This window comes from Salvelinus fontinalis, chromosome 14 (assembly GCF_029448725.1).
Source record: "Salvelinus fontinalis isolate EN_2023a chromosome 14, ASM2944872v1, whole genome shotgun sequence".
In the NCBI taxonomy this organism is placed as follows: Eukaryota; Metazoa; Chordata; class Actinopteri; order Salmoniformes; family Salmonidae; genus Salvelinus; species Salvelinus fontinalis.
The window spans coordinates 32,312,895-32,339,432 of NC_074678.1; the positions used below are offsets into that span (position 1 = coordinate 32,312,895).

At 43.0% G+C, this 26,538-nt stretch overlaps 1 protein-coding gene across 2 annotated transcripts in view; it reads right to left on the reverse strand.

Moving 5' to 3' along the window:
* Positions 1 to 421: 421 nt before the first annotated feature.
* Positions 422 to 26,538, reverse strand: part of LOC129810651 (leucine-rich repeat and immunoglobulin-like domain-containing nogo receptor-interacting protein 3) — a 41,925-nt gene continuing 15,808 nt past the window's right edge. For both annotated transcript variants that reach the window (XM_055861381.1, XM_055861382.1), the window contains exon 2: positions 422 to 14,730. In XM_055861381.1, the coding sequence (XP_055717356.1) occupies positions 12,860 to 14,680 (1,821 nt within the window). In that variant the 5' untranslated portion in view covers positions 14,681 to 14,730 and the 3' untranslated portion in view covers positions 422 to 12,859. The remainder of the gene's footprint in view (positions 14,731 to 26,538) is intronic.

Below are 26,538 nucleotides of genomic sequence, written 5' to 3' on the forward strand. Positions count from 1 at the left end.
GATTTGCCAGTAGATTGTCGTCTTGATTCATAAAGATGACTGCTTGTCTAGCTTGCTAGCTAAGATTTTGAAAGTATGATGTTGACATGATTAGTCCAATCAAAGCTACGGTAGATATGTGATTTGACTTCATTTTATCTTTGGCCAATGACCTTTGAGAATCCTTCGATATGCATTTCTAATGTAAATCTATGGCAGCACCCAAGCGGCTTCAATTTTAGAGCTCACCCCGTAGATTTTGTGGTGACGTAGTGTCCCCACGAGTGACAGAACACTGAGCCAATCACGGCGCAACTAGAGAACATTACCAACCCCTACGCTCCCTATTTTTGGCTGGCTGCTCCACCATCATAGAAAACACTGAGCTAGGCTGAAACACCTGCATTTTGGAGCTGCCTTACTCAAGAAAACAAAAAAGAGACCATGTTAGTATGCCGCTTTATTAACTCAATGTTGTTTTGTTCTTTTACATTGTATGCAAATATGTGACACGTATTAATACCAAAATAACATGCAAAACAGCACAAAAAATATTATATATACAGTACCAGTTAAAAGTTTGGACACACCTACTCATTCCAGGGGTTTTCTATATTTTTACTATTTTCTACATTGTAGCGTAATAGTGAAGACATCAAAACTATGAAATAACACATATGGAATCATGTAGTAACCAAAAAAGTGTTAAACAAATCAAAATATATTTTATATTGAGATTCTTCAAAGTAGCGAACATTTGCTTTGATGACAGCTTTGCACACTCTATTATTCTCTCAACCAGCTTCACCTGGAATGCTTTTCTAACAGTCTTGACGGAGTTCAACCCTGTCCTTAGGGGTCCACCACCCTGCAGCGCCCCAACCCGACACACCTCACTCAGCTTTAGGATCTTACTGAAATATTCATTTGATTGGTTTTGGGTATGTTAGGCCAAAGATAGAGTGACACCCCACAGGACAGCAGACCCCAAGGGCCAGGACTGAGCAGCCCAGCAGCTAAGGATTGCCTAAATAGGTATCTCCCCTGACGTGGGCATGTTTTCAATACAGACCATACAGGTATAAGGCATCCAGACCTTATGAAAGTTGCCCAGTATACCCTTAATCTTGTAATACATTAAATCTAGATAACCAAGATAACCAACCTTCCAATGAATGGCAATGCATTTCTTAGCCACTTCAAATGCTTGGTTACACAGTTTCTTCAGAGAACAGTCTCCAGTATCAACATTTCCAAGCAAACAAAAACAGGGAGAAGGGAGAATCTGTAGACCTGCTGAGATAAAATAACATACTCTTTGCCAGAATTAAGTCAGCCTTCACAAGACCATAACATATGCAAATATGTCCTCTTTTGTGTTTTACACCTCCAGAAGATATTTACATTTTTGAGTGCATGTAATTCAGTTTCACTGGCATATAGTAACGTTCTATGGATGGTCTTAAACTGCAGTCATTTATGGGCATTCTAACAGATCTAACATATCTGTGTCCATTCATCATCATCAATAGCGTCTCCCAGGTCTTCCTCACATTTTGTTTTACATGGTTTGTGTCATCGGGAAAAGCCTCTATCAACTCTTAATACAGTTTGGAAATCAACTTTGGAGGTTTGTCAGACTGCCTTAAAATAGCATCTGGCTTGTTCAGTGTTTTCTGCACAGAGAGAATAAAGTGTTTTATCTGCAAAAATCCACCTCAGCTCCATCATAGACTGGTTTTCCCTGGCTACCTGACCCTGCTGAGACCCCTTTCACCATCTGATCCTCCTAAAATGAGGCATGACAAAGAATTACCTTGGTGTACATGTGTACTTTATATTATCCAAGAATTGAATCAATGGTTCAATAAATGTACCATTATTTCCAGATCCCAGACTGTACCTTTAAACCACTGTCCTGTACTGTAGGTCTACCCATCACCTCAACATGGAACTTTGTATCATTCACTGATATTGTTAATATACTGCAAAATTCACCTGACAATCATAGATTGGTCTTCCCTGGCTGTCTGACCCTGCTGGAACCCTGTCACCAACTGATCCTGCTAAGGCATGATGAGCAGTGTTGTGTAGTGACTGTGCACTAGAGGGCTGCATTCCCACGGTCAGCATTTTTCATGCTGCGAGCGGTCAGACAGACGACTTCGGGATTAAAATATTTTTGTTTTCTCATAGATTATTTGGAAACAGTCCTCTTTTTGCTTTGTATGTGTTAGCCTACCTATTGCATTAAAAGCACATATTTTTTGCATTATCCACACAATTTGCTGCTTCAACTTTAGTAGCCTACCTCTCCTAGTTGGGCGTGAGAGTTCAAATGCAGCTAGTAGTGTCTAATTACTGACATAAAAAAAGAAATGCTTGGAGAAAAAAAATTGTATGTGGCATAAATGGCTACAGTTTACGCTTGTTTTGTTATTTCATTAAATGTTGTTTTTAGAAAAGGGGCGTTTTTTAAACGTACCAGGCTAATGTACAATTGCACTAAATATGATTTGATTAATGCAAGATTTTAAAACCCAGAAATCTTTCAAATGACATTCAGGAGCAAAATGTTTTCAAAAAAATATTCATTGGAATATAATATTGGAATTGAATATAAATTATAACATTGGAATTGAACATTTGAACATTTAATAGCAATAATTTAACTAATTAATTTAGTGTAACATTGATGTGGCAACTCTCTTAAGCTCTGCTATTACATGATTCTAATTTATACATAGGTCACAAATAACGCTATCCCCAGGAAAATCGGAGGACAACTCATGAGCACACCTGCACCGCTCACGCCTAATCCAGTCCCCACCTGTGACTGAAAACAGGGGGAGAGATGCCAATTGAAAGCTCTCTCTTAAAAACGTAGCTAGCTATCTAGCTATATGACATGAAATGCTATGTAAAATAGCTAAAAGCAGTCCCCCCAGGATTCCCCGATCGCATAATTCAACGCAAAATCAACCAATCAGCGCATATTATGCGAGAGCTCGCAATTTTGACCAATCCCCGCACTTTTAGCGCATAAAAGGGTCCAATCAAAAGCGGGTTTGTAATTTTGACCAATTACGGCACTTTTACCGTGGAAAATGTCCCAATCCAAAAACACGTCAACAAAGTTTCTCCCCTGGCCCGTCAGCTAGTAATGGGCATTCCGGATCTTTTCAGTGAGCCGGCTCATTCGGCTCAGCTCACCAAAAAGAGCCGTCTCTTTTGGCTCCCAAACGGCTCATTAAAAAAATATGTTTTGTATTTTTTCAAGTCAAACAGTTTGCGATAGTTTGGTGTTAAAACAACTCTAATTAAATTGTTAAATGAAATCATACTGTACCTTTACCACAATGTATTTAAAAATGCATTCGTTTGTTATGAAAAGAATGCTATTAAACATTTGCATTTAAAGTATAACTTTTTAATGTACATAAACAAAGTGCATATAAATCTAACCATTCAAAACGAATACAATTTGAACAGCATAATAGAATATTGCACCATATCAAAGAAACATAAATAATAATATGCAAAACTGCAGCATCCCACTTAAAACATTAAACTGGTCCCTCTTTTCTCTCTCTTCTTTGTTGCCATGTTAGAACCAGCAGCACACAGCAATGCTGACCATATTTTGCTTTTATGAGTGTAGTAACCTGGTATGTTTATGTTTACCAATAGACGACAGTATTGACTCAAGACGGGGGTTTGCTTCCCGCTATCCGTAGCTATTTCCTATGTCTGCCTATATAACTATGATTAAGAAAGCTTCAGGTAGTTTAAGCCAGGTGCATTAGAGAATGTAATTCTATGTTACAATTAAATACTAAACCAAACTTAAGTCTCATGAGTCCTAACTCTAAGAAGCCTTTAAGGTTACTACAATGAGAGATTTGCATTCAGAAATGCAAGCTACCTCACTTTCGAGGGGCTGATGCGGTTTCTTCTCTCAGTAATTATTTGTCCCGTTTTCGAGAAGACCCTCTCAGAGGGAACGGATGTGGTCACTATGCAGAGTCTCCCTGTCATGACTTTAGTAAGCTGTGGGTAGACAGAGGCCTTGTTCTTCCACCAGCTCAGAGGATCTGCATGGGCTCCTCCAAATAGGATCGGACCTCCGTTATGGCATCTGCTGAGGGATTCCTTCGTGCTGCATCCCCAGTTGCTCTCTCGTCAAACAGCATCCAAACAGCAGACGTTTGTGGCACTACTGCTGGTGTTTCTGCTCCATCTGATCCCTCTTCTTCCTGTTGCCCTGGTGCCTGAGCCAGCTGACTGCTGGGGCTGTCCCTCCCTGCTGCTGAGGTTATTCTTTGAAGAGCCTCATCAATCGCTCTGGCATCACTGAAGGCTAACTTCTTAAACCTGGGGTCAAGCGCAGCAGTTTCTGATAGCACGTGATTATATTCCATTCTGTGGAACTTTCTGTCCATTGATGAAAATAGGGTGTCCATCAACTCTGTCACATGTCCTGTGGTTACATTTGCTTCTCTTTGGCTGTGTTTCGCTGCAGAACCTTACACAGGAGTATCATTTTTGAGGCTGTCACATAGCTGAAAAAAGAGAATAGTAACTTATTAGTTCAGGTTCATGTTTTGTCTACTGATACTACATTCTCATCTACTGCTCATATACATATATAATACTGGATTAAATTATGATGTAGTAACCACTTTCCCCATCTACTTGCCATTCTCTGGCCACTCAACAGTTCCTCTGCCAAGTTCTCTGAGGTGTGTCTGTCGCTGAACTCAAAGCAATCCAGAAGACAGCTAGACATCGAAAAATCTTCAATGAAGTGAAGTTACACCATGGGGGTGGGTAGGGGGGGAAGTTACCCCGGTACATAAAAAATGCCACTTTTCTAAAAACAACATTTCATGAAATAACTCAAAAAGTGTAAACTGTAGCCATATATTTCCCTTTATAGTTTATTCACCTAAGAATGACCTTCAACACATACATCTTTTTTCTCCAAATGTTGCTTTTTTTTTGTGTCAGCAATTAGACATTGTTCTTAGAGGGGATAGTTACCACCTAGTACCCTATTGATAACCCATTTATTTGTTTCTTCCTGCAAATCGTCCTCCTAAAAGGTAGGCTATATACTATAGGCCTATGCAAATTGTAGCAAGTGTCTCTGTCATCATTCTTGCTTCTTCAAGTTCAGTAGCCATACATGGGGGGTCAGGTGAGTGTGTGGTCTCAGTTAAATAGAGTAGGCTATAGCTTATGCATGGGCGCAGAGGCACGAGGCAGTTATTTTGCCAAGGAAATGTACTTCCTAAATACTTTACTGCATTGCCTAAAAATAGGTCTAAAAATTGATCACCCATGTTTCTCTGTCTGAAAATCTTCCCACTCCTAAAAGGTAGGCTATAAAAATAGCTCAAGAAAAAGTGCAAGTCTCACCTACTCTGCTCTCTTCAAACTACATCTAGTATATTGGCCGATATAGCTTAATATAAGCGCCATGTGAGAATCTCTGGTAATTTCTTCAGTTATTTTTGCGCATTTGATATTGCCTGTAGGGCACAGAATTGCTGGGACCATGGCTGACAAGTGAGCTGCGTCGCATACGCCTAAAATAACATTGCGGGACTGCAGTTGGGTTCGGCACCAGTTTGTGTGGTAGCGGGTGGGAGTCAGACAGAAAACCAGCAGGTGCGGGCTTAGTGGGGTATGAAATGCAATATGAAAAGCTGCGGATGAAGGCGGGAGCGGGATGAAGAAACTGTGCACCATGACAGTGAAGCCTGTAACTTTAGAGCTGTTTATTACTGTGTCAGTGTGAAAAGTGGGGAATTCGCTAGGGAAACTGACAGATCAATAATGTTACATTGCTATACTGACTAATAAAAACTCACATTGCACTGAAAAAAATGTCAGAATATCAATCTTCAATCGTTTGATTCAGGTCTAGTGTGATTGAGGCAAAAAATAATAGCTAATGTTAGACAATTTTTGGCCAGCTCTCTCTCTCTCTAATGGTACATCAACTAGCTAAAGTTAGCCAATTGCATTTACTTCTGTTAAAACGGGACAAAACAAAGGCTACAAAACATTTCCATACAAACAATGGCTGTTAGATAGTAATAATAGCCAACTCATATTGCTATCTGACAGATAGCTAGAGGTGACCTGGCTGTGGTAGCTACTAGCTAGAGTATCTAATTCATTCACCTCAGTCGAGAGGGAAAGGGGGATACTTAGTCAGTTGTACAACTGAATGCCTTCAACTGAAATGTATCTTCCGCATTTAACCCAACCCCTCTGAATCAGAGCTGTGCAGGGGGCTGCCTAATCATCCACAGCACCCGGGGAACAGTGGGTTAACTGCCTTGCTCTAGGGCAGCAGAAGAGATTTTTACCTTGTCAGCTCGGGGATTCGATCCAGCAACCTTTTGGTTACTGGCCCAACGCTCTAACCACTAGGCTACGAAACATTAGCTAATGTTGCATGTCTGCGTGTCTGGTTAGACTGTAAACTCTCCTTCCAGACTCACATTAAGCATCTCCAATCCAAAATTAAATCTAGAATCGGCTTCCTATTTCGCAACAAAGCCTCCTTCACTCATGCTGCCAAACATACCCTCGTAAAACTGACTATCCTACCGATCCTTGACTTTGGCGATTTACAAAATAGCCTCCAACATTTTACTCAGAAAACTGAATGTAGTCTATGACAGTGCCATCCATTTTGTCACCACAGCCCCATATACTACCCACCACTGCGACCTGTATGCTCTTGTTGAATGGACCTCACTACATATTCGTTGCCAAACTTACTGGTTCCAGGTCATCTATAAGTCTTTGCTAGGTAAAGCCCCGCCTTATCTCAGCTCACTGGTCACCATAGCAATGCTCACCCATAGCACGCGCTCCAACCGCTATATTTCACTGGTCATCCCCAAAGCCAACACTTACTTTGGCCGCCTTTCCTTCCAGTTCTCAGCTCCCAATGACTGGAATGAATTGCAAAAATCACTGAAGCTGGAGTTTTATATCTCCCTCTCTAACTTTAAGCATCAACTGTACCTGTACACAGTCAAACTGTAAATAGCACACCCGACTACCTCATCCCCATAGTATTACTTACCCTTTTGCACCCCAGTATCTCTACTTGCACATCATCATCTGCACATCTATCACTCCAGTGTTAATGCTAAATTGTAATTGTTTCGCCTCTATGGCCTATTTATTGCCTTTACCTCACTACTCTTCTACATTTGCACACACGGTACATAGATTTTTTCTACTGCGTTATTTACTGTACGTTTGTTTATGTGTAACTCTGTGTTGTTGTTTGTGTTCCACTGCTTTGCTTAATCTTGGCCAGGTTGCAGTTGTAAATGAGAACTTGTTCTCAACTGGCTTACCTGGTTAAATAAAGGTGAAATAAAAAATAAAAAAATGTAATTGTTGCGAGCTATCTGACCATTCAAAATCATAACACTACACGGCCTTCTGCCTCAACCCGTCTATGTAGATAGGTGGCAAATATTTCAAGAGGCACAGGCAATACAGAAAAATACACAAAGGCAATATAGAAAAATACCCATAGGCAATATTGTACCCATAGGCAACACATGCTTTATAAACAGTATGCTTAATTTAATAGGGCTATTATATAAACTCAGCAAAAAAAGAAACATCCCTTTTTCAGGACCCTGTCTTTCAAAGATAATTCGTAAAAATCCAAATAACTTCACAGATCTTCATTGTAAAGGTTTTAAACATTGTTTCCTATGCTTGTTCAATTAACCATAAACAATTAATGAACATGCACCTATGGAATGGTCGTTAAGACACTAACAGCTTACAGATGGTAGGCAATTAAGGTCACAGCTATGAAAACTTAGGACACTAAAGAGGCCTTTCTACGCACTCTGAAACACACCAAAAGAAAGATACCCAGGGTCCCTGCTCATCTGCGTGAATGTGCCTTAGGCATGCTGCAAGGAGGCATGAGGACTGCAGATGTGGCCAGGGCAATAAATTGCAATGTCCGTATTGTGGGACGCCTAATAGGCTGACCACACCGATCGCGTCACGTTTGCGAGCGTTGCAAAATAATTTAGAAATCTATGTTATTCAATTATTGCACCCACACTGCTCGCGCGCGCCAACGAGCTTCTGCGTTGCCAAGGGCTAAAATAGAAGTCATTCCTATTTCTGATGCAGATTTCACTGCAAGTCCTGCCTCTCCCATCTCCTCATTGGTTTATAGAAGCAGGTACCCACGTGCCATCTCCTCATTGGTTATACCCACGTGGGTGATTGAAAGATGAACTGTTGTCGGTTGTCGTGGTAATACTATGAAAGTTTAGATGCCAATCCCCATATAAGTTAAACGATGAAAAAGCATGGAAGGAGGAGAGATGACTAGAAACGATTCGGTTGACCATTTTATGTGTTGATTAATTGTCAGAATAGAGGATCTTGTGCATTTCAGGTAAAATAACAACCTAATGTTTATATCCCAGGACAAATTAGCTAGCAACAGCAAGCTAGCTAAATAGGACTAATTAGCTAGCAAGTGCAAGCTAACTAGCTAAATTGCCATAAATGTTTAATGCTTTTCGACCTGTCCCCAAATTAATGTAATTGGTTCAATTGTAATTTGATATTTTAACCTGCGTGTCTTGATCGCGTTTGGTGTGGGGGGACAAAATAAATGTATGCACGATGGCGCACGCACGCAGCCGGTTTGGGTTCCGTGTAAGACAGCGCTACAGGGAGACAGGACAGAGAGCTGATCGTCCTCGCAGTGGCAGACCACATGTAACAACACCTGCACAGGATTGGTACATCCGAACATCACATCTGCGGGACAGGTACAGGATGGCAACAACAACTGCCCGAGTTACACCAGGAACGCACAATCCCTCCATCAGTGTTCAGACTGTCCTGCAATAGGCTGAGAGAGGCTGGACTGAGGGCTTGTAGGCCTATAGTAAGGCAGGTCCTCACCAGACATCACCGGCAACGACGTCGCCAATGGGCACAAACCCACCATCACTGGACCAGACAGGACTGGCAAAAAGTGCTCTTCACTGACGAGTCGCAGTTTTGTCTCACCAGGGGTGATGGTCGGATTCACGTTTATCGTCGAAGGAACGAGCGTTACACCCTGGCCTGTACTCTGGAGCGGGATCGATTTGGAGGTGGAGGGTCGTTGTGGTCTGGGGCGGTGTGTCACAGCATCATCGGACTGAGCTTGTTGTCATTGCAGGCAATCTCAACGCTGTGCGTTACAGGGAAGACATTCTCCTCCCTCATGTGGTACCCTTCCTGCGGGCTCATCCTGACATGACCCTCCAGCATTACAATGCCACCAGCCATACTGTTCGTTTTGTGCGTGATTTCCTGCAAGACAGGAATGTCAGTGTTCTGCCATTGTCAGCAAAGAGCCCGGATCTCAATCCCATTGAGCACTTCTGGGACCTGTTGGATCGGAGGGTGAGGGCTAGGGCCACCCCCCAGAAATGTCCGGGAACTTGCAGGTGCCTTGGTGGAAGAGTGGGGTAACATCTCACAGCAAGAACTGGCAAATCTGGTGCAGTCCATGAGGAGGAGATGCACTGCAGTACTTAATGCTGCTGGTGGCCACACCAGATACTGACTGTTACTTTTGATTTTGACCCCCCTTTGTTCAGGGACACATTATTCCATTTCTGTTAGTCACATGTCTGTGGAACTTGTTCAGTTTATGTCTCAGTTGTTGAATCTCATGTTCATTCAAATATTTACACATGTTAAATTTTCTGAAAATAAATGCAGTTGACAGTGAGAGGACGTTTCTTTTTTTGCCGAGTTTATATATATATATATATATATATATATATATATATATATATATATATATATGTATATATATATATATATATATATATATATGTATATAAATAGATAGTACCAGTCAAAAGTTTGAACACACCTACTCATTCCAGGTTTATTGATTTTTTTAAAACTATTTTCTACATTGTAGAATAATAGTGAAGACATCAAAACTCTGAAATAACACACAGTTATTGTATATATATATATATATATATATATATATATATATATATATATATATATATATATATATATATAAAACAGTGTGATATATAAAACAGCGTGCTTCTACACCTGCATTGCTTGCTGTTTGGGGTTTTAGGCTGGGTTTCTGTACACTACTTTGATATATCAGCTGATGTAAGAAGGGCTATATAAATACATTTGGTTTGATTTAAATAAATTTGATTTGATACAAAATGTCTGGAACTTCTCTGTGACAATGCTGTAGATTCCTATACTTCCAGCAGAGGGCAGCAAAGGTAAGCTATTTGGGACTGTTGGCAGTGGTGCATTGAGTGAGGGAACAATCTGTGGCGCCAATGACAGCCAAACCAAAGCTAGAAAGAGAAGCAGATGTAGATAGATATTTTTTTAAATGTTACCTTCATTTAACCAAGTAAGTCAGTTAAGAACAAATTCTTATTTACAATGACGGCCTACACCGGCCAAATCCTGACTACGCTGGGCCAATTGTGCACCGCCCTATGGGACTCCCAATCATGGCTGGTTGTGATACAGCCTGGAATCGAATGGGGTCTGTAGTGATGCCTCAAGCACTGTGATGCAGTGCCTTAGACCGCTGTGCCACTCAGGATCACCAAATCACTGATCATGTCACTGTTCATACAGCCTAGCTATACTGGAAATATAGAAATACAACATGACATTTTTATACAAAGTGCATCAATTTCATTAACTGGGAAATGTAATTTCAATTCAATTAAATTTCAAATAATGAATATTTTTACAATTCTAAGTCAATTCGATTTAAAATTGTCCAAACAGTCCAATTTCAAATAAATTCCAATTCCATGATTTGAAGATTTTGAAATTCAAATTGAATTCACTCTAAATCCTTCACTTCATGAGTGAATTCAATATTTTAATTGGAATTTTTTATTAAATTGTAATTGACTCAAACCATGGTTAGCACCCTAAATCCAAATAAGATATTAGGATATACACCAAGCGTACATAAACTGACCAGGTGAATCCAGGTGAAAGCTATGATCCCTTATTGATGTCAGTTGTTAAACCCACTTCAATCAGTGTAGATGAAGGAGCAACTCAATATTAGGAAGGTGTTCCTGTTTTGTTCACTCAGTGTATTTTGGGAATTTAAATGCATTTTCTCCTGTGCTGCAGATCGAGAATAATAATTATGTGCCAGGCACCTGCACAAAGTGCAGAGGGATGATGATTAAGTCATTTTTGCTATTAGCAAGTTTACAAAACCTTAGCAATAACTGCTCTTCCAAAAGATACAATGTACTGTTGTTATAATCAAATTCACATTTTACAAATATTTTAAGAACAGCGTAATCTTCGCTTAGTTTCTGATCCTATTCTAATTTATCTGCAGAAAGCAAATGATGTCAGCCTTGTGATTTGGGCAATGAATGCCCTCTAGCACATCCTGGCTCTGTTCCATTGTGACCTCTCTTCTAGCATCCAAGGTCTCTGTTACATTAGCATTTTCCTGCATATCTGAGACTGGGTCCTGATGAGAAACACTGTCACTGCTGGTCACCAAGCTTCCCACTGCTTCCACAAAATAGGAAACTGATCTGATACACTGCACGCTTGTCCTTCCTAAATTATTTGGAGAGCACAGAAAGGGCGAATCTCTGCGCCAGGCAAAATGTGTCGGCTATGAATTAAATTACTGGCTATTACCAGTTAGGATAATTAGACTTAGACTAATCCACATAAAATCTGCTACAATATGAACAACCACAATAGCTTTTAAAGATTACAAAATGTATGACCTCTGATGTATATGTCTATCAATCGATACAGTATGAACACTTGTCTTTGGATGAAGTCATCAGACAATGACGAATTAACAAAGATTATATAGCAAGTTATTCAGAAAATGAGACAACAAATCTGTACACCCAACAACAACCATACAGTATATACAAAACATTTTGTACACCTTTTCACATGTCAGAGGGGGTGCAGTCTGAGGGCAGGTGTATACTATTCACTGAATACACCAGAACGAGGATATCTGAACACATAGGAAATTGTGTGAGTGATCACTCACCTGTACACAAGGTTTCTATATTTTTCACTTTGTCATTCATGGTACTTTACATAACAAATCCATTAAAAAAAATGAACTAGTCAAATGTGTAGCAGCATTTCATGCTTTTGAATAACAGATGAGGTTGGAAGTATCCTGTAACGTAGTTTGCATTAGAAGTCCTACAGTACGGTGCCCGTGGTTATAGCTTGGCAGTGTCGTATACAGTATAGACTACTGTTGAGTATCAATGTCAGCTATCTACTGTATGCAAGAACCCTACCTGTGTGGTATTGTGGTCGCTGGATCTCAAATCCACTATAGTGGGAGAATAGATTCAAATTATATAAATTACAAGTCCTCCTATGGGAAAACAAATAATATCATCTGTTTAAATGAGTATTGGCATTCAGCGAGCACCCTGTGATTATGTATTCAGGAGTGAGGAGGGAGGGTGCACTGCAGAGAGACCAGTGGAGCTGTGCAGGGGTCATGTCAATAGGATTTTGGGACATCTTTAACTATCATCCAGACTCTTCTGCACAAGATAGACCAATACACAAGTAGCAATTGAGAAAAATCGGACTGTACCAAATCAATTTACTTTTTTGTTGTTGATACGGCCATTTACAGATAAAAAAAACAAAGTCTTAGTAATCTGTCTTGGATGAACCTAGTGAGTTGATTTCTGAACAGACAGGGATCAGTATCAAAAAGTCAGAAGTTATTCTGTCCCCTTTTAAGTCTACAAGTAAACAGAGCGGCCCATTTTCTGTCTCAAATCATCTTCATGTTGAACTTACGGGCCCCTCCCTGTCCGCCACTGGCAGCAGGGCCATCTACCTTTCTGAAGGAGTACTCTACTGAGAAGTTATTCTTGTGCTGCCCCCGGCCCCGGCTCCATGCGAACAGCATCAGGAAACAGAAGACCACCACCCCAAGGAACAAGCAACACCCCATGGCTGTGGATATCAGGATTGTCTTGAGGTCCAAGGTGAACTTGAGGAAGACCTTGGTGTCATTCAGATTGGTCTCATTGAGGTCACCTGTGTAGTATGTGCGGTTGGCCATGAGCGCTGCGTCCAGAGGCAGCGCGCTCACGGTCAGCGTGGCAAAGTAGGTGGCGTTACCCCCGGCATTGCTGGCGATGCAGATGTAGGTGCCGCTATCGGTCACCTGGGCGTAGCGGATCTCCAGCGTTCCCTCAGGTAGGACGATGACACGTCCAGTGCTCTTGGTAGTGATCCGACGGCGCTGGGGAGATACCCAGAAGATGATAGGTGTGGGCTCTCCCTCCGCCCGGCACACAAAGGACACTACCTGGCCCTCCCTGGCAGTCACAGGCTGCAGCTTCCTGTTGCGTATCTTGGGCTTCTGGCAGGTAAAGTGGTCAAAGAGGGCAGAGTCTGAGAAGGCGCTGAGGGCCCTGCCCTGCACCTCCATGGGTCCCGCACACACTGGGGACTTCCCTTCAAAGTTGAGGGTCTTCCTGCGCTGGAGGATCCAAAGCAGGCGGCAGTCACATGACAGAGGGTTCCCATCTACACGCAGCGTCTCCAGGGTGTTGACGGACTGGAAGGCGCCCTCCTCCAGGGTTACAAGGGCGTTAGTGGACAGGTTAAGCAGGCGGATCTGCCGAAGGCCGCCGAGGGCGTACGGCTGCACCGTCATCAGGTTGGTGTTGACCAGGTGCAGCTCCTTCAGCCGGACCAGGTCCCTAAGGGCCCAGGACTCCAGCACTGAGATGGGATTGTAGGAGAGATTGAGGCTGGTGAGGTGGGCCAGGCTGCGTAGGGCAGCTGTGGGCACAGAGGTGATGTTAGTGTTGGTGATGGACAGCCAAGACAGGTTGAGGCCCTGGAGGCTGTGGGGGGAGATGTGTTCCAGGAAGGGCCAATGGTCGATCTCCAGCCCCCGCAGCCCCCCCAGTTTACGGAAGTTCTGGTCATCCAGGGAGGAGATGCTGAGGTAGCGCAGGCGCAGAGTGACCAGGCCACGAAGGTAGGAGAGAGACTGGCTGGAGATGGAGGTCAGGTTGCACCTCTCAATGGTGAGCTGCCTCAGACCCACCAGGCCCAGGAAGGCCTTGTTGGAGATGTAGACCAGGTCGTTGTCGCCAACCTCCAGGTTCCTCAGGCTCTTTAGGTCCTGGAAGGTGAAGTCCAACAGGATGACGATCTTGTTCCCACTCAGGTCTAGTGTGGTAAGGTTTGTGAGGTGTGAGAAGGCGCCCATGGGGACCAGTTTGAGCTGGTTCCCCCTCAGCGACAACACCCTCAGGTTCTGCAAGCTAGAGAAGGCGTTGGGCTCCAGGACACTGATGATGTTCTCACTCAGGTCTAGCTCCTCCAGCCGAGGGTAGGAGAGGAGGTCGCCATGCTCCACCCAGCGAAGCATGTTCCCACTCATGTCCAGCAGGCGTGTGTCTGAGGAGATGCTGTCGGGGAGGGCAGACAGGCGCTTGCCTTGGCAGGCCACAGACTTGAGCTTGGCCATGCACTCACAGCGCTGGGGACAGCCTTGGCTCTGAGTGGAGGCCACAGTAGTCATCAGCAGCAGGAGCAGGCCAGGCCACCCCATGCCTGGACCGGCCGCCATGCCCCCGCTCTACCTCCGCACCACTGTGGCTGGATCAGTGCACCAGACACCTGTCGACAGGGAGAGAGAAAGAGAGAGGGGAGAGAGAGACAGATACAAATGAGTGCATCTCTATTCCCTCCAACAGCTGTGATCAGACACTGTAAATGAGTAAAATTACTATTACAGACTTTAATTACCTCTTTAATTAGCTAGTGCTCTGAGCCAGAGTCTCAGAGGATTACACACCATGGGAAACCTGGCCTAAGTTTCCAGTAAATTATTATTCTGTTTCGAGGCACGACCCCAGAAGATAATGAGTGAGAAGTAATTTACTCATTATGAGTAGGTGAGAAACTGGCGTGATCTAAACATGAGTCTGTCTCACTGACTCCTATTGTGCCCTGTTTGTCATGCCCCAACATTAACCACACCGCTGGGCAGAAAATCTAGTGTTCAATCCGGGAGTGAAAATGACTCTTTAGTGTAGCTCTCAGGCAAGATCATACACTATACAAGGCTATGGCCCAGCGCACAACACTATAATACTTCCATTACATCTCCACATTGTCTCTCTGAGTCTTGAGAGAACTCTGCCTGGATCTCATATAACAGACCATCAGAGCGTTAATCCTTTCCTAAATACATCCTTTTCTCCAATTTACCAGGACAATACCTGTGACATGAAACATCCCAGGAATAACTAGTTATTTACTGCTGCTCTTTAATCATTTGTTATTCTTATCTCTTACTTTTTGTAGATATTTTCTTAAAACTGCATTGTTGGTTAAGGGCTTGTAAGTAAGCATTTCACTGTAAGGTCAACACCTGTTGTATTTGGCGCATGTAACAAATAACATTTGATTTGATTTGATAACGTGTTCCATAACATAATATTCATTGAATGTTGGGCTTACAGAGGAGTAAATGTATTAAAAACCCATGAGACCTGTCAATCCCATTAGTTTATGCATGAGGAAGTCCCAGAGCCATGTGCTGTGTGTCACCTGAGCACACAGATACTCTACTTACTACAGGCCATAAATGAACACAGTGAAATAATGAACCGAGTAGCAGATGTATGCCTGAGTATGTTTAAACATAGCAACACCCATGAAATATGCACTCAACACACAGTGCTATGAATCAATTATAGACGGAAATGTTTCTACAGTTCCAGTGTAATGTAATGTCATTTGGGGGGGGTTATTAGTAAGAATTCAGTGAACTCTAACACTGAGTTAGAGTCTCCTCACCTCTGACACAATGTCATATGCACACACCCAACCCCCTCACACACAACACAGGGAGAAAATCAGAGAGGACCAGTGACACTCGAGAGGAAACAAAAAATGTCTGATGACTTTCAACTCCCACAAGCTTGTGACGATTTTCGTCGTCAGATGAAGAGTAGTCGGACCAAAGCGCAGCGTGGTAAGTGTTCATGTTAATTTATTAAAAACAGAACACTAAACAAAATAACAAAGAGAATGAAACGAAACAGTCCTGTCTGGTACAGACACAAAGACAGAAAACAACTACCCACAAAACACAGATGGGCAAAGGCTACCTAAGTATGGTTCTCAATCACAGACAACAATAGACAGCTGCCTCTGATTGAGAACCACAACCGGCCTAATACACAGAAATAGAAAATATAGAACACAAAACATAGAATGCCCACCCCAACTCACGCCCTGACCAAACCAAAATAGAGACATTAAAAAGGAACACTAAGGTCAGGGCGTGACAAAGCTGCTGTTTCAGATTACTTAAATCATTCTTTTCATGTTCCTAAGATTTACACGCTCTAATTTCAAATTATCTCAAGACGTAGAGAATAAGTATACCCATTAGTCAACCTGTCAGCCTAAAACTGATCATTTATTCTGATCGGTTTAAAGGGATAAATGTGTTTGTACAGTAGACTATAGCTTTGAAGAGACACAGGAAATAGTTTCAGATTACAGTAATCCTCAAAAGCATGTGAACAAAACAATGAGTATAGTAGGACATATTTAGGGCAGCAGTTTGCAAATGCTATCTTGCCAGGCTAAATTATTTTTGGCAGGCTCAGAGGTCCTTTGATTTTCTTTCCTCGGCAACAGAACTTAGAGGCACATCGCTGCCCAAACCAAGTCATCCCAACAAAGCGCTTGGACTCAACCCTAGTTCAAAATAATACACTTCTCATATATGTTATTGTCATTTCAGCTGAGTAAGAATTCTCCCACCTATAGAGCCCCTCCACAGAGCACCCCTCCCAAAAGTCAAGAGTAAATAAACTCACAGGTCACATGATCATACCTCCTTTGACCCCATATCTGGTGGCACTAACAAGTCCCCACCGACCAGCACATGGACCGACCCTGTACTGTTGTTCTGTAGCAGGTGGTGAGTGTGGGTTCTTACAGGACAATTAGCTCCAACACAGGAGGACTGAGCTGGGAGAGTCAGCTGGTGTGTCTGTCAGGGCTGGTCCCTGCAAGTGTCTCTTACAGAGCAGGTGTCAATTGTTAGAGTGAGGGGGAGTTGTTAGTGCTGTCTTGGGACGTGATTAATGGACTGGCTATAACTTCTCCAACTGTCCACACAACACATACCAATTGCCATTTAAATGTTACTGCCTCGTCTTGGGAAGCCCATACACTATGTGTAATTGTGAATTAATAAATGAATGAGGTCCTTTACAGCAAAAGAAGATTATGGTGTACTTGTCTTGTTAGCATATCTTTCTGTGTATTTACATGGTCCAAGAACATGTGTTTTGCTCTGTGAGCAGAACCTTTGAAGTTTCCAAATTCATCAAATTTAAGCTGCACTGGTATGAACAATGGGAGTCTAATATCATATGTCAATCCTCCAAACGTGGGTCGATGTAAAAACTAATGAATAAGATATGAAATCATTGCACTCATAGGGGCACACGGCCAAGACTGATAGTTCTCCCATTTCTCCTACAGGGACCATACTATACAGTGCCAGCCAGATAAACACAGACAGACAGACAGTGGAGTGGGTGGACACAGTGACCCTGAACTCATCACTTCTCTGACCGGAGCCCAATTACCCAGCAGCCACTGGAAACACCCAGAGAGACTCCAGCAAAGTGTGACTTCTCAGCTCCAAAGTACCGAGCACAGGTTAGCAACAGCGACAGATTTAGAATATGGAGTGGGTTGTGTAGCGCAGGGGCAGGGCCCACTGTGACTGTGATGTTGCCCCCAACACCGTTCCCACCTCAGCCTCAGTTCTTAGCTTCTCCTTGTTCACCTGTGTTTGCGTAATGGCTATTAGTGGACAAAATGGATGGCAAATTAAGCAAATGTGCTGATTAGACGAGCTGTTTCCCAAACAATGTCTGTCCGTCCTTTCTTTCTGATACCAATTCATAGTTATGGAGTGTGAAGCCTCCACATTTTGAAACATGACAGATATTAAGAGAGGATCCGAGAGAGATGGGGCACTGCGGAAGCTCTGCCAAATCAAGCACATTACTCACCATGGATCAGTGAGTCCACTGTAATATAATGTAATGTAATGCAGCATCAAACCTCTCCACAGGAGAACTGAGGTAGTTGTTTATGTTACTATGGACTCTCATCCTTGACTACAGTAGGTATTCCGAAAAAATAACAGGAAATTATTTCAGAAAAAAAATTCAACCCACTCAATATCTCACACCTAACATAACAATGTTTAATGGGATCAATGTAGTTCAATCCCTGAAACAAAGTTATTTCTCTGAACATCTCTCTCATACATCAGCAACTGTGCCACTGGGTTGAATTGACTTGGTGTGTATAATCCGGGGAGTTGCCAGAGTGATGATGATGATAATGTGTAGGCTGCGTAGCGGTAGCTAGGGAGAGGTGTGGGTGTGTGTAGCGCTCTTCAGCAGGCAGCACATCATCATCTAATCTCTCCAGTGTTTCAACTGAAAGTGATGGACTTGCATCGATTTCAGCTCCACCACCATGAACACTCACACTTTACATAAGCATGTCCTCCTCAGTCTGAAACAGCACTCATGTATGAGGTACCATCAGTAGCAGTAACACCAAAGATATTTATAACTAACCCAAGATAGTTCACCTGTGTCGTTTACAGTGGGAGCAAATTAAGCATAGTGGGCAGCACAAAGCCAAGCACGAGCTAGAGAGATTATATTGATGAATTGTGACATGTATTTGCATATTTCCATACTTCCCTCTAGGAAGTGTGCATGTGCACAAACTCAAGTTGACCTTGCACTCCGACACATAGCAATTATTAGAAAATTTAGCAAAGCGTCAAGTCTATGAAAAATTGTGCACTGTGTTCGTAACAGATTCTAGTTTGGAGAACAGATAATGTATTGAGATCAAATGTTTCATTGATGAGAAAATTAGCAGAACGTCGGCCCAGTTACACTTAGGACCATTCTCTCCCACTACCCGCGACTGGACTTCCTCTCACTAGCATATTTGGTGGTGAGAAAACATTCCAAATGGATGCTTCAGTTTTATAGCGACTGTGACGTGTCTGGGTTACCCCTTCTGTTTGTGGTAATATCCAGCCAGCATGGCGAAGCCCTGGGGCACCTGGCATAACAGGCCAGCCTGAATATTGATTCTCCGGGTGGGCTCTATTCCCCAGAATGCCACCTCGTAGCCCCATGATAGATCACTTCTGCACATCCAGCCTGGGCCCTGGGCCCCCCACAGCAGGCAAGGACACCCTTCCACCACTGGAGGACAGCAAGCCAGGGGCGGTCTGGGGGCCCAATGTGGACAGTATGGTGACATGGCAGGTCGGGGCAAGATGGAAGTGGAGGTAAATAGCAAAATCACGTAAGTGTGTTTTTGTCCTCAGGCGATATGCAAAGTAGTGTTACTGATGTCTGCTCGCTCATGGATGTCATCTCATTATGTTCATGTGTCTTCAGGGTTTATAGAAGTACAGCTTTCTATTCAAATCATCAGGGATGACTTTCAATCATGTGGAGAAACCCAATGGCACACAGAGGACGGAGGTAAGACTTTATCCAACATGCATATTTGATGACGAAGAAACGGTGGGGGCTTATAAGTGAGGGGTTCACAAAATAGCCGCTGAATAATTGAAAAAAAAAATCACTTTCCAGTCATGACCCACTGACACAGAGACATTGACCTTACCTGGCTCATTAGACCCCCATAGACCCCCACCACTACCACCGCTGACACACAACAGATTATAGATGGGTGGATATGGATACTGTATGGATACTAGATCCATAGACAAGACAATGGTCCACACCAGCCCCTTCACCAGCAACCAGGTGTTGGCTTTCCAATAAGGCCTGGGACTGAGGTTAGACCATAGTGTCATATGGATATATTCTTATCAGTCTTTTCCTCCATTTCAATGTTATTTACAATCAGAATATTGTGTAGACAATGATGTTTACATTGACTATAAATGGGTATAGTTGCAGTAGGCCTACCTCATTGTTGGGTGGCAAAGGGTAAGCTGACATTTTGAAAGGGCAGCATTGACAGCGTATCGCTCTGAGGTAAAACTGGGATAACGTGAGGTCCTTGACAAACACTTCCAAAACAATCTATCCCTCTAAGCAAAGTCAGTTCGAGCTAACACCATAGTTGTTGCTCAAAAGAACATTAAGTTACAGTAAATGTCACTCTCCAATGACCCACACTCCGTCACCGTAATGCTACATGACATATCCTCTCGAGTCACACATCATTTCACTCCAAAATGACTCAAAACAATAAACATTTTCTCTGAATGCAATAAAGGGTGTGTTCGTAAATTGCCTTCATAGTGTCAGAGGGTGCTCTGGGCCATTTATAAATTCAGAGGGTTGAGACACTTGTGGCTGTGCTCTCCAGATGTGGGTGTAGGCAAGCGGGGTGAGTAACGTTGCAGTCAGTGACAGAGGGTCGTATAGAGACAGAGGACTGGGCTTTGGTACAGTAAATAAGTCAGCCATGTGTGGCACCCGAGGCATGTGGGCGCCGCCGCCGGCAGTAGGACTCTAAAATAAACATCCTCTTCTTAAAGCCCCAAGAGTCTGTCAACCCTCTCTGGGGACAGGCCCAGACCTGTTACACAACATCAACACAGATACAGAGATGGAGGGAGGACGACGTGCTGATAGTGCAACCATACATCCTCATCAGAGGAAAAACAAGTAGTAGACTATACGAAATAATGGGGATATACAGTGGGGAGAACAAGTATTTGATACACTGCCGATTTTGCAGGTTTTCCTACTTACAAAGCATGTAGAGGTCTGTAATTTTTATCATAGGTACACTTCAACTGTGAGAGACGGAATCTAAAACAAAAATCCAGAAAATCACAATGTATGATTTTTAAGTAATTAATTTGCATTTTATTGCATGACATAAGTATTTGATACATCAGAAAAGCACTGTCGGCGCGATGCGTGAAGAAACCAGCTGGCTGCACCGACTCCGTTAGCGTCTCTCGAGTGAGCCATGTTTCCGTGAAGCAAAGAACGTTACAATCTCTGATGTCTCTCTGGAATGCTACCCTTGCTCGGATTTCATCAACCTGGTTGTCAAGAGACTGGACATTGGCGAGTAGTATGCTAGGGGGCGGAGCGCGATGTGCCCGTCTCCGAAGCCTGACCAGAAGAAGCTTCCTTTGCCCCTTTTACGGCGTTGTTTTTTTAGTGTCGCCGGCTGGGATCAGATCCATTGTACTGGGTGGAAGGCAAAACACAGGATCCGCTTCGGGAGAGTCATATTCCTGGTTGTAACGAGGGTGAGTTGACGTTGCTCTTATATTCAGTAGTTACTCCCGACTGTATGTAATGAAACCTAAGATTACCTGGGGTAACAATGTAAGGAATAACACATAAAACAACAAAATACTGCATAGTTTCCTAGGAACGCGAAGCTGCGGAAGCTGCTGATTAACAAACTGCTGATAAGCAATGTTTCCTGTAGTTCTTGACCAGGTTTGCACACATCCCTGCAGCAGGGATTTTGGCCCACTCCTCCATACAGACCTTCTCCAGATCCTTCAGGTTTCGGGGCTGTCGCTGGGCAATACGGACTTTCAGCTCCCTCCAAAGATTTTCTATTGGGTTTAGGTCTGGAGACTGGCCAGGCCACTCCAGGACCTTGAGATGCTTCTTACGGAGCCACTCCTTAGTTGCCCTGGCTGTGTGTTTCGGGTCGTTGTCATGCTGGAAGACCCAGCCACGAGCCATCTTCAATGCTCTTACTGAGGGAAGGAGGTTGTTGGCCAAGATCTCGCGATACATGGCCCCATCCATCAACCCCTCAATACGGTGCAGTTGTCCTGTCCCCTTTGCAGAAAAGCATCCCCAAAAAATGATGTTTCCACCTCCATGCTTCACGGCTGGGATGGTGTTCTTGGGGTTGTACTCACCCTTCTTCTTCCTCCAAACACGGCGAGTGGAGATTAGACCAAAAAGCTCTATTTTTGTCTCATCAGTCCACATGACCTTCTCCCATTCCTCCTCTGGATTATCCAGATGGTCATTGGCAAACGTCCGACGGGCCTGGACATGCGCTGGCTTGAGCAGGGGGACCTTGCGTGCGCTGCAGGATTTTAATCCATGACGGCGTAGTGTGTTACTAATGGTTTTCTTTGAGACTGTGGTCCCAGCTTTCTTCAGGTCATTGACCAGGTCCTGCAGTGTAGTTCTGGGCTGATCCTTCACCTTCCTCATGATCATTGATGCCCCACGAGGTGAGATCTTGCATGGAGCCCCAGACCGAGGGTGATTGACCGTCATCTTGAACTTCTTCCATTTTCTAATAATTGCGCCAACAGTTGTTGCCTTCTCACCACGCTGCTTGCCTATTGTCCTGTAGCCCATCCCAGCCTTGTGCAGGTCTACAATTTTATCCCTGATGTCCTTACACAGCTCTCTGGTCTTGGCCATTGTGGAGAGGTTGGAGTCTGTTTGATTGAGTGTGTGGACAGGTGTCTTTTATACAGGTAACGAGTTCAAACAGGTGCAGTTAATACAGGTAATGAGTGGAGAACAGGAGGGCTTCTTAAAGAAAAACTAACAGGTCTGTGAGAGCCGGAAATCTTACTGGTTGGTAGGTGATCAAATACTTATGTCACGCAATAAAATGCAAATTAATTACTTAAAAATCCTACAATGTGATTTTCTGGATTTTTGTTTTAGATTCCGTCTCTCACAGTTGAAGTGTACCTATGATAAAAATTACAGACCTTTACATGCTTTTTAAATAGGAAAATCTGCAAAATCGGCATTGTATCAAATACTTGTTCTCCCCACTGTAGGTGTGTGTGTAGCTACAGTTGAAGTCGGAAGTTTACATACACCTTAGCCAAATACATTCAAACTCAGTTTTTCACAATTCCTGACATTTAATCCTAGTAAAAATTCCCTGTCTTAAGTCAGTTAGGATCATCACTTTATTTTTAGAATGTGTACTGTCAGAATAATGGTAGAGAGAATGATTTATTTCAGCTTTTATTTCTGTCATCACATTCCCAGTGGGTCAGAAGTTTACATACACTCAATTAGTATTTGGTAGCATTGCCTTTAAATTGTTTCACTTGGGTCAAATGTTTCAGGTAGCTTTCCACAAGCTTCCCACAATAATTTGGGTGAATTTTGGCCCATTCCTCCTGACAGAGCTGGAATAACTGAGTCAGGTTTGTAGGCCTCCTTGCTCGCACACACTTTTTCAGTTCTGCCCACATATTTTCTATGGGATTGAGGTCAAGGCTTTGTGATGGCCACTCCAATACCTTGACTTTGTTATCCTTAAGCCATTTTGCCACAACTTTGGAAGTATTCTTGGGGTCATTGTCCCATTTTCGTCCAAGCTTTAACTTCCTGACTGATGTCTTGAGATGTTGCATCAATATATCCACATAATTTTCCTGCCTCATGATTCCATATATTTTGTGAAGTGCACCAGTCCCTCCTGCTGCAAAGCACCCCCACAACATGATGCTCCCATGCCCGTGCTTCACGGTTGGGATGGTGTTCTTCGGCTTGCAAGCATCCCCCTTTTTCCTCCAAACATAACGGTGGTCATTATGGCCAAACAGTTCGATTTTTGTTTCATCAGACAAGAGGAAATTTATTCAAAAAGTACGATCTTTGTCCCCGTGTGCAGTTGCAAACCATAGTCTGGCTTTTTTATGGTGGTTTTGGAGCAGTGGCTTCTTCCTTGTTGAGCGGCCTTTCAGGTTATGTCTATATAGGACTCGTTTTACTGTGGATATAGATACTTTTGTACCTGTTTCCTCCAGCATCTTCACAAGGTCCTTTGCTGTTGTTCTGGGATTGATTTGCACTTTTCGCACCAAAGTATGTTCATCTCTAGGAGACAGAACGCATCTCCTTCCTGAGCAGTATGTCAGCTGCGTGGTCCCATGGTGTTTATACTTGCGTACTATTGTTTGAACAGATGAACGTGGTACCTTCTGGCATTTGGAAATCGCTCCCAAGAATGAACCAGACTTATGGAGGTATAAAAAAAAAAAAATCTGAGGTCTTGGCTGATTTCTTTTGATTTCCCATGATGTCAAGCAACGAGGCTCAGAGTTACAAGGTAGGCATTGAAATACATCCCCAGATACACCTCCAATTGACTCAAATTATGTAAATTAGCCTACCAGAAGCTTCTAAAGCCATGACATAATTTATTGAAATTGTCCAAGCTGTTTAAAGGCACAGTCAACTTAGTGTATGTGAACTTCTGACCCACTGGAATTGTGAGATAATCTGTCTGTAAACAATTGTTGGAAAAATGACTTGTGTCATGCACAAAGTAGAAGTCCTAACCGGCTTGCCAAAACTATAGTTTGTTAACAAGAAATTTGTGGAGTGGTTGAAAAACTAATTTTAATGTCTCCAACCTAAGTGTATGTAAACATCTGACTTCAACTCTATATAGTGTACGGTTGTCTGGGAAACTTGCAGTATTAAAGCAGAGAAAATAGAATTTCCTCTTGTAGCCTCTGATTGCTATTAAGTTATAGTAGAACATCATTTAGAAAGTACTCTGTCATTGAAAAGCACTTTCATCAAGTACCAAATGTAATGACTTTGAAACATCCGTTACTCCATGTCCCTTTATGATCATAGCAAGTGGCTTTTTGTCAAGGACGCTGATTGTTTAAGTATTCATGGCATCCGTTCAACCACGTTGAAATACCTTAATTCTATTTCCTGTTGAGGAATTATAAATTAAAATATATTTAATCGCTTATTACGTGTGGCAGAATAATTGCTAATTATTCCAGGTAGCTAAATCTTTAGCCAGAAAAAGACATGATGACATTGAGGATGAAGAAGAGGAGCTTTATAACTGCATAAGGCTGTCAATTGATTTCTCTCAGGGGGCCAGAGTGCAACAGTGCAGGACTGTATAGATTGCTTGGAGGTAGGATGGTGAAGTGGCTGCCACAGAGTGAAGGTGAGTGTGGGCTGCCATCTTGCTTGGCATTCACCCTTCCTTGGCTGGCCTCACTGCCCTGTCAAGATCCATCCCTTCACCCGGGTCGGGCATTGCCTGTGGGATTCACTTGGCGTAGATGCAGAGATGGGGCATATGAGGCCACTCTAACACTCGATTACACACATTCACAGACTATCGGTCCCACCAACACTCGCACTCACATTCACACTCATGCACAAATGCACAGTCACTCACATTCGTACGCACCCTTATGACACACATACACCCACACTGTATTTCCCTATGCCTCCATCTCCTGTGCAGTCAGCGTGACTGTGACTGTTCCCTCTAAAGGTCAGTGTCTGTTGGCAGAGAAAGAACACATAGGGTCAAAGGAAGAGTCTTTATTTGCAAACACATCCATGTTGTGCTAATGAAGGTCTCTGGAATCCCAGAACGCCACAGAACACTCCCTCTGTGTTTCCTGTGCTCTGATTGGTGAAACAGACAGTGCAGTGACACGTAACAGGCTGTGTAATCCGGATGGGACCCACAGGCGTTCTGTGTCCTTCTCATCACCTCCATTAGGGTTTCTCTGACTCTCCGTCCTTCAGTCTATTGCTTTCACTGCTAGCAAATCAACCAGGGCAATTAAGCACAATTTACAGGAGTCAATGAGGATCCGAGAAGGTTACGGATGGTTCTTCCTTTAGCTTCTGTCAGTAAAGTGAGAACTGTGAGTCAGATGGTGAGGAGTCAAACAGAGAGTCAGTAACATGAGCTAGTAGCTACATGCACATTTCTCAAACGTCTATGATGATTGGCAGGCTAGTGTTTCAGGCCATCCAATACTGCATTCAAAATCAAAACTCCTTGAGGAAGTGCTCTGCAAGAGGGAGCGGTGTGTAAATTGAAAGTAATCCCTTTCCTCTTGCCCGGCCAAATGGATTCAAACTCATTCATCACTCAGAAGGAGTGGGGAAGTTTAATAGGCCATGACATCTCCAGAAGAGAATGTCCAATTAGATGTTGAAGTGAGAATAGAGAGAATGCTGAGGTAGGTAGTTACAATGAGACAAGGAGACAGCTAAGACAGTGTAGAAATATGTCTGCTGCTCATCCATTAGCTTTATCAAGCTCAGCCATCCGTGCTGTGTAGGAGAAGACTATCTAACACAGCAGACTGGTCTCATAGACTAGACGTAGCATAGTAAACGTAAATCCGGGACACTCAAATTACAATGAACAAAAATATAAATGCAACATGTAAAGTGTTGGTCCCATATTTCCTGAGATGAAATAAAAGATCACATCCCTGTTAGTGAGCATTTCTCCTTTGCCAATATAATCCAACCACCTGCGTGCAATTGGCAGGAATGTCCACTAGAGCTGTTGCCAGAGAATGTAATGTTAATTTCTCTACTTTAAGCCGCCCCCAACTTAGTT